The 17518-nt window shown below is 33.0% G+C and overlaps 1 protein-coding gene across 7 annotated transcripts in view; it reads left to right on the top strand.

The window, feature by feature from the left end:
* Positions 1-17518, top strand: part of LOC127730923 (mucin-2-like) — a 53233-nt gene that overhangs the window by 23228 nt on the left and 12487 nt on the right. For all 7 annotated transcript variants that reach the window (XM_052239549.1, XM_052239548.1, XM_052239547.1 and 4 more), the window contains 9 exons: positions 1618-1792; positions 8320-8369; positions 8739-8903; positions 10345-10506; positions 10977-11223; positions 12225-12271; positions 14216-14291; positions 15768-15926; positions 17314-17363. In XM_052239549.1, coding sequence (XP_052095509.1) covers positions 1618-1792; positions 8320-8369; positions 8739-8903; positions 10345-10506; positions 10977-11223; positions 12225-12271; positions 14216-14291; positions 15768-15926; positions 17314-17363 — 1131 coding nt within the window. The remainder of the gene's footprint in view (positions 1-1617; positions 1793-8319; positions 8370-8738; positions 8904-10344; positions 10507-10976; positions 11224-12224; positions 12272-14215; positions 14292-15767; positions 15927-17313; positions 17364-17518) is intronic.

Below are 17518 nucleotides of genomic sequence, written 5' to 3'. Positions count from 1 at the left end.
TAACAAAAGAAGAGTTCTGCTTGCACGCCAAAAGACTAACAGGGGGATATGAGGTTTCATCAAAATCAAATACCGGTACTAATGTGATTTTTTTTTAAAAGTTCATGGGAATTTACAATATGTTTCATCCAAGACAGATAGGTATATGCCTATTGAAACAAGGATCGGGGATCACGATGGTTCTTACAAATATTGATTTGTTTGTGGTCATCTAACGAAAGATTTTTTTTTTTAATTTTTGCATCCTAGAACAGGTCTTCAAAGGTAAAATGAGAAGCATATCGGATAACTGTGTTTTCCACTAACTACTTGTCCACGGCAATGAGCTTAAACAACTGCCTGTTGGCATCCCGATTTTTACTTTTTATTTACAAATCGATTTAATAGAAAAGCGCCTATGTGAAGAAAAAAAATGTCAATTCCTGGTCCAACTAGCTGTATGTATACATCCCTGGTCGAACTAGCTGTATGTGTACATCCCTGGTCCAACTAGCTGTATGTATACATCCCTAGTCCAAATAGCTGTATGTATACATCCCTGGTCCAACTAGCGGTATGTTTACATCCCTGGCTTTCAAATGTTTTGATTTGAGCTTTCCCGGATGAAGGTAAATCCAAATAATTTATAAAGTGTTATTTTCATTTACTAGCACTGGGTCAATGCCACTGCTGGTAGACTATCAGTCCAAGAGGGTATCATCAGCTCACTGGGTCGATACCACTGCTGGTAGACTATCAGTCCAAGAGGGTATCATCAGCTCACTGGGTCGATACCACTGCTGGTAGACTGTCAGTCCAAGAGGGTATCATCAGCTCACTGGGTCGATACCACTGCTGGTAGACTGCCAGTCCAAGAGGGTATCATCAGCTCACTGGGTCGATACCACTGCTGGTAGACTGTCAGCCCAAGAGGGTATCATCAGCTCACTGGGTCGATACCACTGCTGGTAGACTGTCAGCCCAAGAGGGTATCATCAGCTCACTGGGTCGATACCACTGCTGGTAGACTGTCAGCCCAAGAGGGTATCATCAGCTCACTGGGTCGATACCACTGCTGGTAGACTGTCAGTCCAAGAGGGTATCATCAGCTCACTGGGTCGATACCACTGCTGGTAGACTGTCAGTCCAAGAGGGTATCATCAGCTCACTGGGTCGATACCACTGCTGGTAGACTGTCAGCCCAAGAGGGTATCATCAGCTCAGTAGTCAGTACTTTGGTACTGACATGCTTTATAACATATTATTCAAAAATTCCGCGTTGATAAAACCGAACTTACTTAGAAAAAAAGGTTCCAGATCCCTCTGGCAAAGCTGACCTTATATGAATTTGGCTATTTTTTGTAGGATCCTTTTGGTCATATAGCACCAACCGTTTCTACGTATGTATACATCCCTGTACATAAAAACGATTGGCAGACTTTTGATAAGGGCATATTAAAAAAAATAGTACAAATATCTATGAGATGAAATGTTCATTTAACAGCAGAAAAAGATGCTTGGTCTCTTTTTAACAGATTGATAACATTAAATACGTTTCATCAATTATAATTAGCGCTCTGTTGTTTATCTCTTATCTTCAATAAAGTTGGCAGTAATATGAGATTCATTACTTTCCAGGTTTTTGTAAATTTACTCAAAACGAGTTTTTTGATAACTTTGGGTATGAACAAATGGGACTTATTGGATATATTGAGAAAGATAACCAGCCAGGAATAACTGATAACGAGGAAAAGATTTATATCGGATCTACCGTGGAGGCAGGTGTTGTTGTCGTGGTGGGATGTAGTAACTGGTAAATAAGATAAGATATTTTTAAGATAAGATATTTTATTAACCAATCATGGTGCCCAAAATTTGAGCAATACAATCAAATGAATTATTACATTTGTGCACAATAAAGGCAAGCAAAGTAAATGATTAGAATGATAAGAGTGATTAAAGTACATCTAAACAAAAACATGTATACACATTTAAACAAAGTAACATATAAACAATGTCATTGACAAAACTTTAAGTCGACCTGGAGAAAAATACGTTTTCTTATTTAACTTATAAATAGATCTAGGCCTACGGGAGACGACTCCTGATCATTTTTTTTCTTTTCTTTTTCAAACTACATTGATATTTTCTAAGAGTTTCTTTCGTTCTTCATATAGGGATTGCAATGATTTAGATACGTTTGAAGTAACAAACAAATCTTTAGATGAAAGAATCCAAACAAATTTCATCTCATCAGATAGCTTTGAAAAATTTCGAATTTAGAATTTAAATTAGACAGATGTTGAGATCTTGTATCTTGTATTATATAAATATATAACAGTAGGCAACAATTACATGTAGTTGTCATCGCTTTCTTATTTCCCTCATAGTAAGAGATAAAAATGTTTGTTAATGGAAAACAATTAGTTTTTATGGAACAAATGGGTAGAAAATTCTCTCGACAGTTAGTTTTAACAAAGTATGCACTACATGTAGTTGCCAGTGTTTTCTCTTTTTTTAAAAATGTTTTTGTTATATTACAAATAAGAAGATGTGTTATGGTTGACAATGAGACAACTATCCACCAGAGACCTAAGGACTTAGGCAATGGGGTCAATTCACTACTCGATTGTTCAAGTATTTCAATACCCGATAATTAATGAAAAGATCTCAAAATGAAACCTATGTATTTTTAGTCGGTTTTGCAATTTTGCATTAAATGCAAGATATTTGAAGTCAGCAAATAATAAATTAAAATTCAATAAAATAGAATATTGATTTCTGGCAGATTAATGTTTGTGAACATCTAAAGCATATCATTCCAAATTTAATGTATCAAAGAGGTTGTCTTATCATATCTCCTCCTTTGTAACAAGAAAGTCAGAACAAGGTATGTATGCTGGATAAATAAGAAGATTTGATCTGGACAAGTAAGTACAGAAACGTCAGTTTTGATGTGATCCTCGTATCGAAAATGACGCAATGAATCTTAAATGAACTTCTAACAGTTGACCCAGTTTTCTATTGTAGATGCTAATTGCATTGCGAATATCCTTCCTTCTTCAATAGCACGTACAAATGCGGTATGTCCAATATCCCAGAATTAATTCACTCACGGTGTAAAAACCCGATAGTTGATCAAATCTGTTGGTCAGGACCTCTTGTATGATGTAGTTTCAACAATACATTTAAAAAAATCAACCCTTTTACATACATCCATAAGATCAAAATGTTAATCAGCGCTATACACGGTTGCTGTTAAAGACGGTTTTAAAACAATATGGCATATTTTACATGCTGTCGTCGAATTATAAAATGGTTTTAGTACTTCAAGTGCTAGAAACAATATAAAAGTATAAAAGTGAATTGACCTAATCATAGACTTAACAAGATCGCTACGTACGCCGTTGTGAAATGTCTCCCGCGTTGTATAAATGGGGAACAAAGTTGTGTGTCACACTGTGTCATTGTGGTACGATAGTCAAATTATGGGAAAAGTCCCACAAGTTCCATAAAAAGTGTCAAACAAAAATGACGGTATAATATGGTCAAGTACACATGAGGGCAAACAATTAATGGGAGCTTTCTGTCAAATGATCTCAGAGGAGTTGCATTCACAAGGAGACAGTACTACAAAACTAAAACAAATCATCAAAGTCCCATAAAAAATGGTCACATGAAAATGACGGTATAATAAGGTCAACTACACATGATGGCAAACAATCCAACCAAGTATGAAAGCTTTCTTTAAAACCCACTGAGAGAAGTTGCGTTCACATTTTGTGTTACAATACTAAAAAATAACTCCCGTAAAAAAATTATCAAATCAAACTGTCGATATAGCACAGTCAAGAAAAATTGACAACAAACAATCCTACCAAGTATGAAACTTTACGTAAAATGGTCTCGAAGTATTGATGTGTTTCGGACGGATGGAGGGACGGACAGATGGGTGGGCCTCGGGGTGGGCGGAGGGAGACCATTACTATATTCCCCTAGGTGCGACGCGCGGGGAACATTTAACATGCAAACTATACAAAAGTTTCAAAGCCATGGCTAATGGACCATGACTATTCAAAGCCGATACATGAATGAGGGGTGGCATCAAACAATCTCTATTGAAATTATATATGCCAATTCTTAAATAACTTCATACCAAGTATCATTTACTTAGCCTTAGCGGTCCTCTTTTTACACTGCTCTAACCACAAACTTCAGCAACTATTTAAACCTCCACCAACACCGGAAAACAGCAGGTGTTTCCGTGAATGCATTATGGACGCGACAAAAAGGAACTAATATTTCGTGACATATTTTGTGTTGATGGAATGTTGGTTCTGGTTGATGTCCTTCTCCTTCATTATTTCGATGAATATACAAAATTTGCATAAATCTTCGACATATTCAGTATTAATTTAGCTACAATTTATTTCAAGCATTTATAATATGATGGTTTTATGATTAGATGTACAAAACTGATTAGATGTGAAAAACTGAAACAGTTTGAAAACTCAAAATGTTTCAACGAGTTGGACTCCGTTATCGCTGAGTCTGAAATATCCAAAGCCATTTCACACTTAAAATGCAATAAATCATCAGGCTTGGATAACATTAGTAATAATATGATAAAGAATGGACAGACTTTTCTTTTAAAAAGTTTTCAACAGATGTTTAATACTTGTCTGTCTTCAGGTATATACCCAACATCTTGGGCTGAAGGTTATATTACACCAATTTTTAAAAGCAACGATACAAGTGACCCTAACAATTATAGAGGAATAACAATAACAAGTGCAATTGGAAAGCTTTTAAATAGAATTTTAAGTCTAAGACTGGACAAATTTCTTCAGGAACATAATATTATACATGATAGTCAAATTGGATTCACAAGGAAAGCCAGAACTGCAGATCATATGTTTATTTTAAACTGTCTTATTAACAAATACTGTAATTCAAAAGAAGGTAGACTGTTTGCCTGTTTATTGATTTTCAGAAGGCTTTTGATACTGTTATACATACAGGGATCAAGATTAAACTACTAGATATTGGGGTTGGGTCTTATTTCTATAACATTATTAAGAGGATGTATGAAATTAGCAAATCATGTGTCAAAATTCAAAATCAAGTAAGTGATTTTTTCCCATTAGATATCGGAGTCAAACAAGGTGACAACCTCAGTCCTGATTTATTCAAGATATTCATAAATGATTTGCCCAGATATTTGCCAGATACTAGAGACCCAGTTAATGTCAATGACAAAGATCTACATTGTTTAATGTATGCCGATGATATTGTTTTATTATCTACATCAGCTGAAGGACTACGAGAAAAGCTGAGAATGCTTGATAAATTTTGCAAAGATTGGTGTCTTAATGTGAATACTAATAAGACAAAGGTTCTGATTTTCAACAAAGCAGGCAGACATGTAAAACAGATATTCACATTTCAGAATATAAATCTGGAATGTGTCTCAAAATACAAATACCTAGGTTTATATTTAAGCTCATCTGGTTCATTCAGTTATGCTCAAAATGAACTATACAAAAAATCCTTGAAAGCTTATTTCAAATTAAGGAAACATCTTTTATCACTTAATCCTAATGTGAAAACAAGTATTCATGTTTTTGACCACACTGTAAAACCTATTTTATTATATGGTAGCGAAATATGGGGGATGTTTAATTCTCTTTCCTCTAAATGTAAGAAGGAAGATATATCTTTTGAAAAATTATATTCAGGTTTACCCTGTGATATACTTCATATAAAATTTTGTAAATTTATACTTGGGGTATACAAGAAAACAACAGATGCTGCAGTGTTATCTGAACTTTGAAGATTTCCAATATATTATAATATTATAAAAGGAATGTTATTGTACTGGTATAGATTAGAGAATTTAGGTAATAATTTTCCTCTATTAAAAGAGGCATATACACAATCAAAAACACTACATCAGATGAATAAAACATCATGGTATGGTTCAATAAATGTTATTTTTAAAATACTTGGTATTGACTATACAAATGCCATAAATGCTCCATTTTGTGAATCTTTATACAAATTTAAGAAATGTATACAAACCAAGCTATCAATATTGTTTATTAGCTGTTGGAAAAAACAAATAGATAAATTTTCAGACAGTAAACTGAAAACCTACCTTTTATATAAAACAAATTTTGGTTTTGAAAAATATCTAACATTGATCAAAAATTTTGAACTTAAAAGAAGTTTTACTAAATTACGTGTATCTTCTCATAGATTACAAAAAGAACTAGGTAGATATCAGGGTATTCCCCAAATTAACAGAATATGTAATAAATGTTCTTACAGTACTGTCGAAGATGAGGCTCATTTTCTATTTGATTGCAACAAATTTGAGGATGATAGAAATTGTATGTTAGCTAGTATTGCAAAATATAATTCTTATTTTAATCGTATGAGCAGTCAAAACAAAATTATCTGGTTATTTAGTGTAGAAAATGTTGATTTACTTAAAATAATATGTAATTTTATATGCAAACATCTTCCTTAGTGAAGATTAGATAAAGGAAATCTATGTGTGTATATACATTTGATTGGGCATAGAAAATTATATTCATCTGAATATCACAAACATACTAGCCGATTAAGGAAAAAAGAATTAGTTGTTTAGATATTATTTATTCAAATGTTCTCTTATATCATTGAGGCATCGTCCACTGGTATCAACTGTATTCAAGTTACCTATGATGCTTCCTTGTTTGCTTTTGATACAGGTAGGAAAGAGACATTTACACACATTTTACATGCCTATGGTCTTAAGGTATCGCCCCCTGGTGTCAGCTGCCTTTAGGAAATAATAATACTTTCCTACTTGCTGCTGACACAGGATGAGTCATAGACATGCTTAACTTCTACTTTCTTTTTGGCTAGTTATTATATGTTTAATTGATCCAACTTATTGTATACTATACATATATGGATATCTATTTTTCTTTTTCTTTTTTTCTTTTTGGGCTGTTTGTTTGTTATCTATATCAACCACACTTGCATTAAAATGCATTAGTATTTAAAAAAAATATTATAGATTCTTTATCTACATATTCTTTAAGAACTTAAATAGTTCTCATAAATCTTTTTTTTATCTCATTGTTTGTATTGTATTATGAAAATTATTGATGTTGTAATGTTTATGCCCTTTGGGGCCCATAATTGGAAATAAAATATCTTCTTCTTCTTCTGTACACCATGATGTTGGTACAACCTCAAAGTTTTCCCATGTTTGTGATATTGAATTGTTTGTGAGATTTCAATACAGTTGGAAAATGGCCCTTGTTAGAAGAAATAAATTCAAGTGATATTGACCGTACGTTATACCTCATTTATGTTTATCGGCAATTGGTCATTCAATTATAGATTACTGTCAGACATACAAGCCGTAACAAGCGTTGTCGGTATAAATCAAGATAATTGAATAATCAATTAACTTTGAAATGTTATCACATACCCAATGTCTTCTTAACTAACGTACAGCTTCTTTCAGCGAATTTTTACAATTGTATATGAGTGTTGTGGGTTTTTGACGTGCTTTTCTGTCTATCTATATTTATGTTTATATAGGACCATATGACCATCAGCAGTCTTTGAAGGTCATCTCAATTGATACTTAGATGGCGTCTAGTCATAAAATACGCACAAAAATGATGATACTTTATAACGATTGCATGCATTGTTTATTGTTTCATATGAAACTTTTGTAATTCTGGTAAATGTTTAAGTGTGTTATAAATCAAATTAAAGAATTGATGATAAATACAGGGGTAATGAATTTTGCGGCTGGTTCCTCTTTATAGGCCGTATGGTGTTCAAAGATCATTTTCATTTAGTCTTTGGTGGATAATTGTAGCATTTGCAATCATACTACAAATGACATCTCATTTTCATATTCCCATGTTTTTCTTATGAATCCCTTTTAGTATCTTTTCCCGTTTTTCCAAACAAACGTGACACAAATTATCAGATGTTGTTTTTTACGGTAAAAGAACAAATGATTTATTTAAGTCTTCTCTCACTACAAAAGCACTATTGGTTTGAATATTTTCTGTCATACACAAGTCGTACTTTGGAATTATGTAATGCTGCTTTTGTTGTATTTAGATAAGATTTTTCGATTTGGCAAGACTTCCTTTTGAATCACACTCTTCATAATCCAATTAGTACCGGATCGTACAAACAGGCCAACTTATAAAAGTCTCAGATTTGTGCAACGATACTGAAGATAAAAAGGACTGATACTGATGAAGGCACAACGACCTCATTTCATTATGTTCGTATATTCTTATACATGTTTTATACTTCCAGTTCATGCGAAGAAGACGGAACAATTGGTTGTGAGATTGGAGAGTGTCAAGGTATCATAATGATTGATAGAGTTGATTATGATAAAAAAAGCATTGCACTTTGACCTATTATGGGTTACTTTTACAAATTGTGACTTGGATGGAGAGTTGACTCATTGGCACTCATACCACATCTTTTTATATCTATTGTAGTTTTCTAATTCCAATAAAAAAGAACCGATTTTGTCTCATTAAATATATTTTCATAAAAAAAACTTCAAAAGAATTCTTTTAATAGAATAAGGTATTTTTTTCTGTGCAAATAAATTTTTTGATAAAGTTGCTATTTCATAAGGTATAATAACATGTTTGCTGTTGTTCAGAAAAGTTTGTGCCGGAAACCTTTTGTTATTTTTGACGTTTTTATACTTTCTGTTTTAGATTGTAAATATTCAGATTGGGGAGAATGGTCTCAATGTACAAGGGATTGTGATGTGGGATCAATGTCTAGAACACGCACCAAACTCTCCTTGACAACACCGGATAGGTGCCCAGATGACTTGATTCAGAGGCAAGATTGTAATATTCACAGTTGTCCTAAACCAAGTAAGTAATGGCATCACATCTTTGACTACTTAAGGTTTAACATTGTACGATATTTGCTATTTTCATATTACCTGTTTTGAAAATTTATTCTAAGCTTGTTTAACTGTATGTCTATGTTAAATGTCGTCAATTGGATTAAATCATACACAGGAAAAATATCAACTCCTGCTTTTCAAATTCTTAATGAAAAATTATTCTCACTACGTATGAAAATCGCATGTTTAAAGAAGATGCTATACGCATGGTATGGTAGACATGAGAAAAAGATGCTTTACATGTACGTATAACAGAATACCCCACTACAATGTTCAGACGTGCTATTTATTGGCCACATGTTTTACATGAACTATAAGTGTGTTTATGTTACCAATTTGTTCGACCATAAAAGTCAGAAAATACGTTAAACACACGTTTTACACGTGAACACTATTGGTATAAACATTTCATGCACAAAACGACTGATTTCAAGACCGTGTTTTGCACGCGTGGTATTAAATATACATGTACATTTAACGGATATTTGAAAGAATTATCCGTAAAACGTATTATGTACGTTGCTATTTTTTTTTTTTATGATTGGAATATTTCCTGTACATAGGTCAACTGTGAACCTGATGCCATAGAATATGCATTGAAAAGTGTATAAAACTATTTGACAATTTAATTTTGCGCATTTGATATTAACAGTGTTTAACTCTGATATCTCGAAATTTATCAATAAAAGCGCTATCAACATTATCTGTTTCATGCAATAGGTACAACTGACATACGTAATTTAGTAGGTCAAAAACTTGTAGATTAAGGACAAATAATTTGCCCAACAAGATGGAGTTTAAAGGTGGTATGGAAACAGAGGCTATCGAAGAGAATAAGCCTTGTTTCTGATTTCAGATTGCTCAATAATTCAATATATTCCACCACTGCATCAAGTGTTTTACGATATTTCTCCACTCGAGACAGTTTAATTTTTATATTCAAAACGCGAGGCTTACAGAGCTTTTTAAATATTTAAAATTCAACTGTTGAGAGTGGAGAAATGTCGTAATACACGAGATATAGTGGTGGAATCTGTTTCCCTAATGATTTTTAGACGATATCTAAACAAAGTTTATCCTTCCTTTTAAAAAATTTGCAGAAAGTTGTGTTCTTTATATGTAACGTCATCAGGCATGGTCGTCACAATAGGAACTTCAGAAGAAATCAAGAAAATTTGACGTCATAATTGAATTTCGAACAATCATTTGCCGAGAACAAAGTTTTCTCTTGAGATGAGAAATAATTCTCTCAAACCTATCGAGAAATGTGAAAATAGCATGAAAATTGCAGAAATTTAATTTAACATTGGTTGAACATTAAACTTGAAGATAGGATATCGGAAAGTTTATGAAAACACATACATGTACAAATGTATATTCAATTAGAAAATATATTTTTAAAATAGCAACGGCGGAAATTTGTGGACCTTGGGATGATTGGACGGATTGTAGTGTTGACAGCAGCAACCCGACGTGTACAGAAGGTACAAGGTCGAGACAACGAAATTGTACTGGTGAAATTATACGTGAAGTACAAAGCTGTTCAAATGACTGTCCTCCAAATCCAGGCAAGTATAGTTATGATCGTTCGTTTTCGTTGATAAGTGCGATATTTTGACAATTTTTTAGCAGATCAAGTGGCATTTACATAATATGCTTATTGTACATGTACTTTATTTTAGTTCATTGTATGAATACAATATTTGCCATTTAACTTAGGCAAATAATGCCTAATTAATCAGTCATGAATAATTGATGTTGATTGTAGTCCACTGCATAATTCCAATTCGCTAAAACAAAAACTTAACAAAGATACAATACAGATAAATAAGATTCTTAGTGTACATTGTATAGCACTACAATCAACAACTACCCTTCAAGCAGTGTTGAATTCTGATACTGGAAAATATCACATTGGCATTTTTTTAGTTAACGACAACTGAATAACATAAATGTGATAGGAAAGGGATTGCGGATATACACCATAAAGATTTCATTCAAATTTATCTGGAATATAGACGTTTATTTATGACTTCAGAATGTGAGGAACCTAGAATCTTACTGACAAAACCTAGATGTGAGATGTCATGCTTTACCTTACAAAATCCTGAAACTTGTTCTGAAGATGAAGACTTCGAACCAAGGTGTGGTTGTAAAGAAGGATATGTTATTGATGAAGCCACTGAAGATTGTGTTCCTGTAGAGTACTGTGTCTGCTACAAATCTGACGGGGTACCAGTTAATGTTGGAATGTCTTTCCCAGGCCCTTCAGCCTGTCAGGAATGGTAATGTTTAATTGTTTATAATATATTTAAATATTTATACAGTTTGATAGTTTTGAATATGAATAAATGTAGATGAGGGTTGCACGTCTACGAGGCAGATACCCCAAAACACAGAGACATCTAGAGGTCAACAATCCCTGCAGTATTAATAATTGATTTTTATGATATGTCGGGCACGATATTGCTTGTCATTAGATATGACGTGATGTATAACAACTTTACTACTGATTTAAAAACCAGCTCCTCTGTTTAATATATGTGATGTCTTTGTTCAGATATTTTTACATTTTAAAGCATTTCCACTTGTGAAATGCATATAATTATGTTTTTGTTGATTTGACATATTCGCGTTATGGAGAAGACATCAATGTTCTTGTATTGATTTTCCAATATAATTCGTAGTCCTAAAATACAATGTCTGTCCCACACATCATGCTTAAATTGCTTAAAAAGATCAAGTCTGTCTTAGACCTAACAACAAAATGGTATAAGTGAACAAAGGGTGATATAACTAATGACCATTTATGTATTTATTTATTTTATTAATTTATATGACGAATTATTATTCCTAATGCACATATTATACCAACCTTTGACTATTGTTGTACTATTTCCGGCTGCTGCATTACTTTTGTATTATAACTGTTTAAGGTGTCAACGAGGCCTATTTTAGAAGCTGAAATAATGACGCCATCATCATTCTTTTCTGTTAAATAGTAAAAAGTACTCGGCTTTTAACGTTCCATCAGCAGAATGACAATATAAAGCATTAATTTTTGTACACTATTTCACTCATGGAAAAATTAAAAAAGACAATAAAAGTATAAATTAGGTGTACGGTCTATTTTCTTATAACTTCAACATTGACATAAGTTTTGCTAACAGTGTAAAATTTAGCATCCTCATACGTATACTAAAAGATCTTAATTGATACTAGTCGCCATTACTTGCCGAAAACAGCGTTTAATCATTTGGAGACAATGTTTTTCCCTTTTTTTCAGCATTTGTAATGGACCATCAAACTATTTTTGCTATGAAAAACCAGATTGTAAGTACCTTATCTTGATAATGCTTTACTCTCAAATCAAAACAAAAGCCAGACATTGCTTCCCGTGTGTTGTTGTAAAATTATGCACATTTGTATAATATACTAGTAGTAAGAATTCGTTGAAAGTATCCTGATATTTACATTTATTCAGTAATCTCAATACAAATCATTAAAATATATTCCCGTTTTGGTCCTACCTTCATTATAAAATGTTTATGCCCCCGCCCTAGCGGAAGGGGCATTAAGTGCTACCCTTGTCCGTCCGTCCCGTATGTCCGTCCCGAACGTCCACAAAATTGGTTTCTGTTCTCTAACTTTAGTTTGCCTCAACCAAATGTTATAAAACTTATACACAATGCTTATTACCACAAAACACAGATCAAATTCGAAATTTGGTGGCATCACTTGTACCGTTCATGAGTTATGCATAAAAATTGCTGATTTTTTTGTTTCCGTTCTCTAACTTTAGTTTGCTTCAACCAAATTTTATAAGACTTATACACAATGCTTATTACCACAACCACCGATCAGTTTCAAAATCGGGTGGCGTCTCTTACTGTTCATGAGTTATGCCCCTTTATAAACATATAAATTGCTGATTTTTTCGTTTCCGTTCTCTAACTTTAGTTTGCCTCAACCAAATGTTATAAAACTTATACACATAGCTTGTTACCACAAAACACAGATCAAGTTCAAAATTGGGTGGCGTCACTTTTACCGTTCTTGAGTTATGCCCCTTTATAAATGGAAAAATTGCTAAATCTGTCGTTTCCGTTCTCTAACTTTAGTTTGCCTCAATCAAATGTTATGAAACTTATATACAATGCTTATAATCACAAAACGGTCCTGCATCTGTATGTGGAAGTTGACTCATGCATATTTACAAGCGGGGGCATCTGTGGCCCATAGACACATTCTCCATTTATTTGTTTTTATTGTTTCGGTCCATCACAGAAAAAGAAATTGGGGGTTGAAGTCAGTGTGACAAAATGTAAACTTCACAACAGAACTGAAAAGCTGTACACGTCAACACAACGGTCTTTTAACAATGTAAAAGTCAATATATACGTATCATATGTTCCAACAGCCCTGGTAAGTCCTGAATTTACATAAATATGAATGAATTACTTTTTGGATTTTTTTAATGCTCCCCATTGATTGGTTTCCCTATTGGTTTGATTTGGGCGTCTCACATTTTTTTTTTAAAAGGAAACGCGTGTCTTGGGTTCCAAATTATAGATAAAGGCAACAGTATTATACCGCTGATCTAAACTCATAAATCGATAGAGATAAAAAAAAATCCGGGTTACAAACTAAAACTTGGAGAAACGCATCAAATATAAGAGGAGAACAACGACACAAAAAAAAACACAACATTAAAATGTAACACACACAGAAACGAACTATAATATAACAATGGCCATTTTCCTGACTTGGTACAGGACATTTTAAGAAAAAAATGGTGGGTTGAACCTGGTTTTGTGGCATGCCAAACCTCCCGCTTTTATGGCAACGTCAAACACAACACCAAAACGACAACATCACATGACAGGACCACAATACAAATAAATGGGAGAACATATAGGACAAAGAAACATACGAACAATAGCTAACAAAAGGTACTAGGCTTAAAATTCAATACGCAAGACGTGCGTCTCGTCCACACAAGACCAACCATAAGTCTGTTATAGTTGCTAACTTCTACGTCATTTGGTCACTGGCGGAAAGTTGTTTCAATGCCAATCATACCGTATCTCTTTTTTAAACTGATGTCTTTCACCAATACATCCAACAGATTCCTTGGACCAAATACTAAAATGTAAACCAATGAATAGCAATTTTTTGATTACCTTGTTACACTTAATCTATTTATTTATCATATAATATTCACAAATGAAATGTTGTTTTTCTCATATAATAAAAGAAGTTGATTCGTTTTTAAAGGTTGTGAATGGAACGGTTGGACAGACTGGGGTGAATGCGATTCCAATTGTGAAACTGGTGTCAAAAGGCGCTATAGGTGAGAAAACATTACACATTTTTTTTTTAATCATTTTATATATAAGATTAAATAATAAAAAAAAGTGAACAAATAAGTGCAGACAAGTTGTTTCTGAGTAATAACTCTGGAACTTTTGGATTCGAACCAAACTCGGACAGATATTGTCATATATATATAGTTTAAGAAGAAAAACCCTTGTGAGTTTAATAATATCTGGGTCTACAAGCTGAAGGTTAAAGAAAACCTCATGAAAACCTGATACATTTGTAATACAATAACCTTTCCTTTTAATTGGAAGTATATTTTAACATATAGTCCCATTTATTGAGGGAAATAATCCTATCGTTTTTGGGTTTAAATCCTATCAAAGAATTATGTTTGGAACAATTGGCAATTGACTCTGATTTTGTACAGATGCTTTATAATGGAAATGATTTAAAGCCCACAAAACCTTCGATGCGTATGAACCTCATATCAGTACCAGTTAAATATCTTAGATTCGATGCTGGGGATGGGCATTGCTCACCCAAGCTGTCATAGCTGTGTGTTTATTAATCCAGCAACGACCAAAGGACGCCCCCTAAATACGTAGATAGAGTTTGACATATTATGACATGTATTTATTTTAAAGGACCAAATCAGTTTTACCGGGACTGTCTTTTCCGCACAGCCAAACATAACAGTTGTATGGGGATTGCTAATTGAACCTCAAATAGCCAGAAACTGTACATCAAAAGCACAAACAATTATAAAAAATAAAATTGATCATTTCCTGTGCCTTTTCATTCGAAAAAATGCATGGAAAGAGTTACGCATTTTTTTAACGAAATATATTGAGATCCGGACATTTAAGTTTACAATTACTTTGCGTAATTATTTGACGATTCTTTGATTGTTAATTACAGATAGCACAGATAGCAAAAAATATGACTGAAATAGACGAAAAGAAATTTAAATGAGCAAATATGATGCATAAAAACTCTGGATAAAAAAAAAATATGAGTAAATGAATTCCTGAATCCGTATTAATTTCCTTATATAATATTGTAACAATATTCAAAAAGAAGCATTCCTACAGTTTATCATTCGTATATGTAACTTAATCATTCACATATTCGCACGACATCTAAAATGTACAGTATACAAATACATTCTCTTGTTATCCTGCTGCTATGTTGATCAAACGTTAATGTTACTGTCTACGTCGACAGATTCTATAGTTGCTACATTGTAACATCTGCGTCATTTGTTCTCTAGTGGAGAGATGTCTTGTTGGCAATTATATCACATATTGGGGTCCTCTTCGCGGACCATTTGACAGATATGAGTTAGAGCATTTTTAAAGCATAATCGTAACTACATGCATATGTATATGGAGAATAGGAAAAGCAATGCAAAAGTTTTAACATTGATATATTTTCAATTTTGACTCGTTATCCATATCCCTCCCCCACCACACACACGATAATCATATGAATTACTTTTATATTGTAGAACTTTGAATATTGGGGAGTTGGAATTTTGTGGTAATGACATGGAAACCGAAAGTTGTGAACCTAAGGACACAACGGAATGTCACGTGTGCGAGGTTGATGGTGTATCTTATGCACTCGGAGATCTCATCAGTACACAGAATAATGCATGTGTCAAATGGTAGATATATAATTTTTACTGTAATATCTTTTCCTGCTTCAACTTCCATACTTTTTGCAAACGTTTTTTTTTTCTTTTCTTTAAAGCAAATTCAGACTCACAGGAGTATACCTGGTCAAATGTAAATTTTAATTGATTTCAATGCAAAAGGTACCACTTTGTAGTACATTTTTATACATAATATCATGGACTTTGTTAGATTAACATTTTTTTTTAAAGTAACAAGTGTGGACACAGATCAGTGTGGATAGTATGTTTGGATGTTTGACAGTGTTTTCTGACAAAAAGAGTTTTCTGGTTTTTCCCCATAGGCTTCTATGTTGAACTGTTGTGCACAGTGACAGCCAACCTGTACCAAACACTGAAAAAAGCAGTGTCTTTTATTCAATATTGAGTTTTAATGTTCAAGACTGGCATGGAGGAGACACTAATTTAAATCAGTGCCAACCGTTCATAGATTTTATTTAGCTAGACATTGCTTTTAATATCAAATTTACATATTGGTCAACATACTATGAGTGCTTCGTGTATTTAATATGTACATTCCTGTAAATAAATTTTGTGCATGTGTCATTGGAGGATTTCCTTTCAACATTTTAAATTTTTTTAAATAACTTCTATGTGAATACATAACATTTTAAAATAAACTGTTTCGCTGAGCGCAGCTGGATACGCCTGCAGAGGTCCAACCCTGAACAGTTGGGGCAAAAATGGACACAATATTCCAGCTTGATACAGGTCTGAATTTGGATTGTAATTAAATATTTGACATATTATAGGTTTTTGAATAAATGTAGTCAAAGAACTTGAAATTGGTTATATGAATTGAATTTATATTCAATTAAAGATTTCTTGCTGTTGTGCAATACACTGTGCTGTTGCTCAATACTTAGTAAATCTGTTGTCAGACTATAAACAAATAAAGTTCAATTAATTCTCAATGTCAATTCACCAAAGTTTCATGAGAATTGCTGACAGCATTTTTGAGTTATTGTCCGAAAACTGGAAAATCCCCCCTTTTTAATGAATAAAACCCCACAACTCAGAAAAGATATTCGAAAAATTTATAAAATTCTAAACAGAGCTTACATCATTCACCAAAGTTTCATAAGAACTGCTGAAAGCATTTTTGATTTTTTGTCAGAAAACTGGAAAATCACCCTTTTTTTATGAATAAAACTCTGTAACTCGGAAAAGTAAAATCTAAAATATATAAAAATCGAAAGGGAGCTCATGTCAATAGATATAAACAATTCACCACAATTTCTTGCAAGTTGGTGAAAGCATTCTTGAGTTATTTTTTAAAGTAAATAAAACTGAATATTACAAAGTTCGTTGAGATGCTTAATACTTTACATATTCATTCGTTTTTTTTTCTCAATTTCAGTTACTGTTATTCTGATGGCCCACAGTGTGTTAATGACCCAAATACAAGCGGTGAGTTGTAATTGTTACAAAATAGACTTTTGAAATAAGAGAACACCAAACATCCATGCAATTAGGTAGCATGGGAGTATTAACAAAAAAGAAAAGGTCTTATAAATATCCAAAATGCACACGTAATATTTATAACAAGCATATACCACCATGTT

The sequence above is a fragment of the Mytilus californianus genome, unplaced genomic scaffold (genome assembly GCF_021869535.1).
Source record: "Mytilus californianus isolate M0D057914Y unplaced genomic scaffold, xbMytCali1.0.p SCAF_2, whole genome shotgun sequence".
Classification (NCBI taxonomy): Eukaryota; Metazoa; Mollusca; class Bivalvia; order Mytilida; family Mytilidae; genus Mytilus; species Mytilus californianus.
Note: the sequence above shows the minus strand (reverse complement) of the source record. Positions and strands in the feature narration are given on the sequence as shown.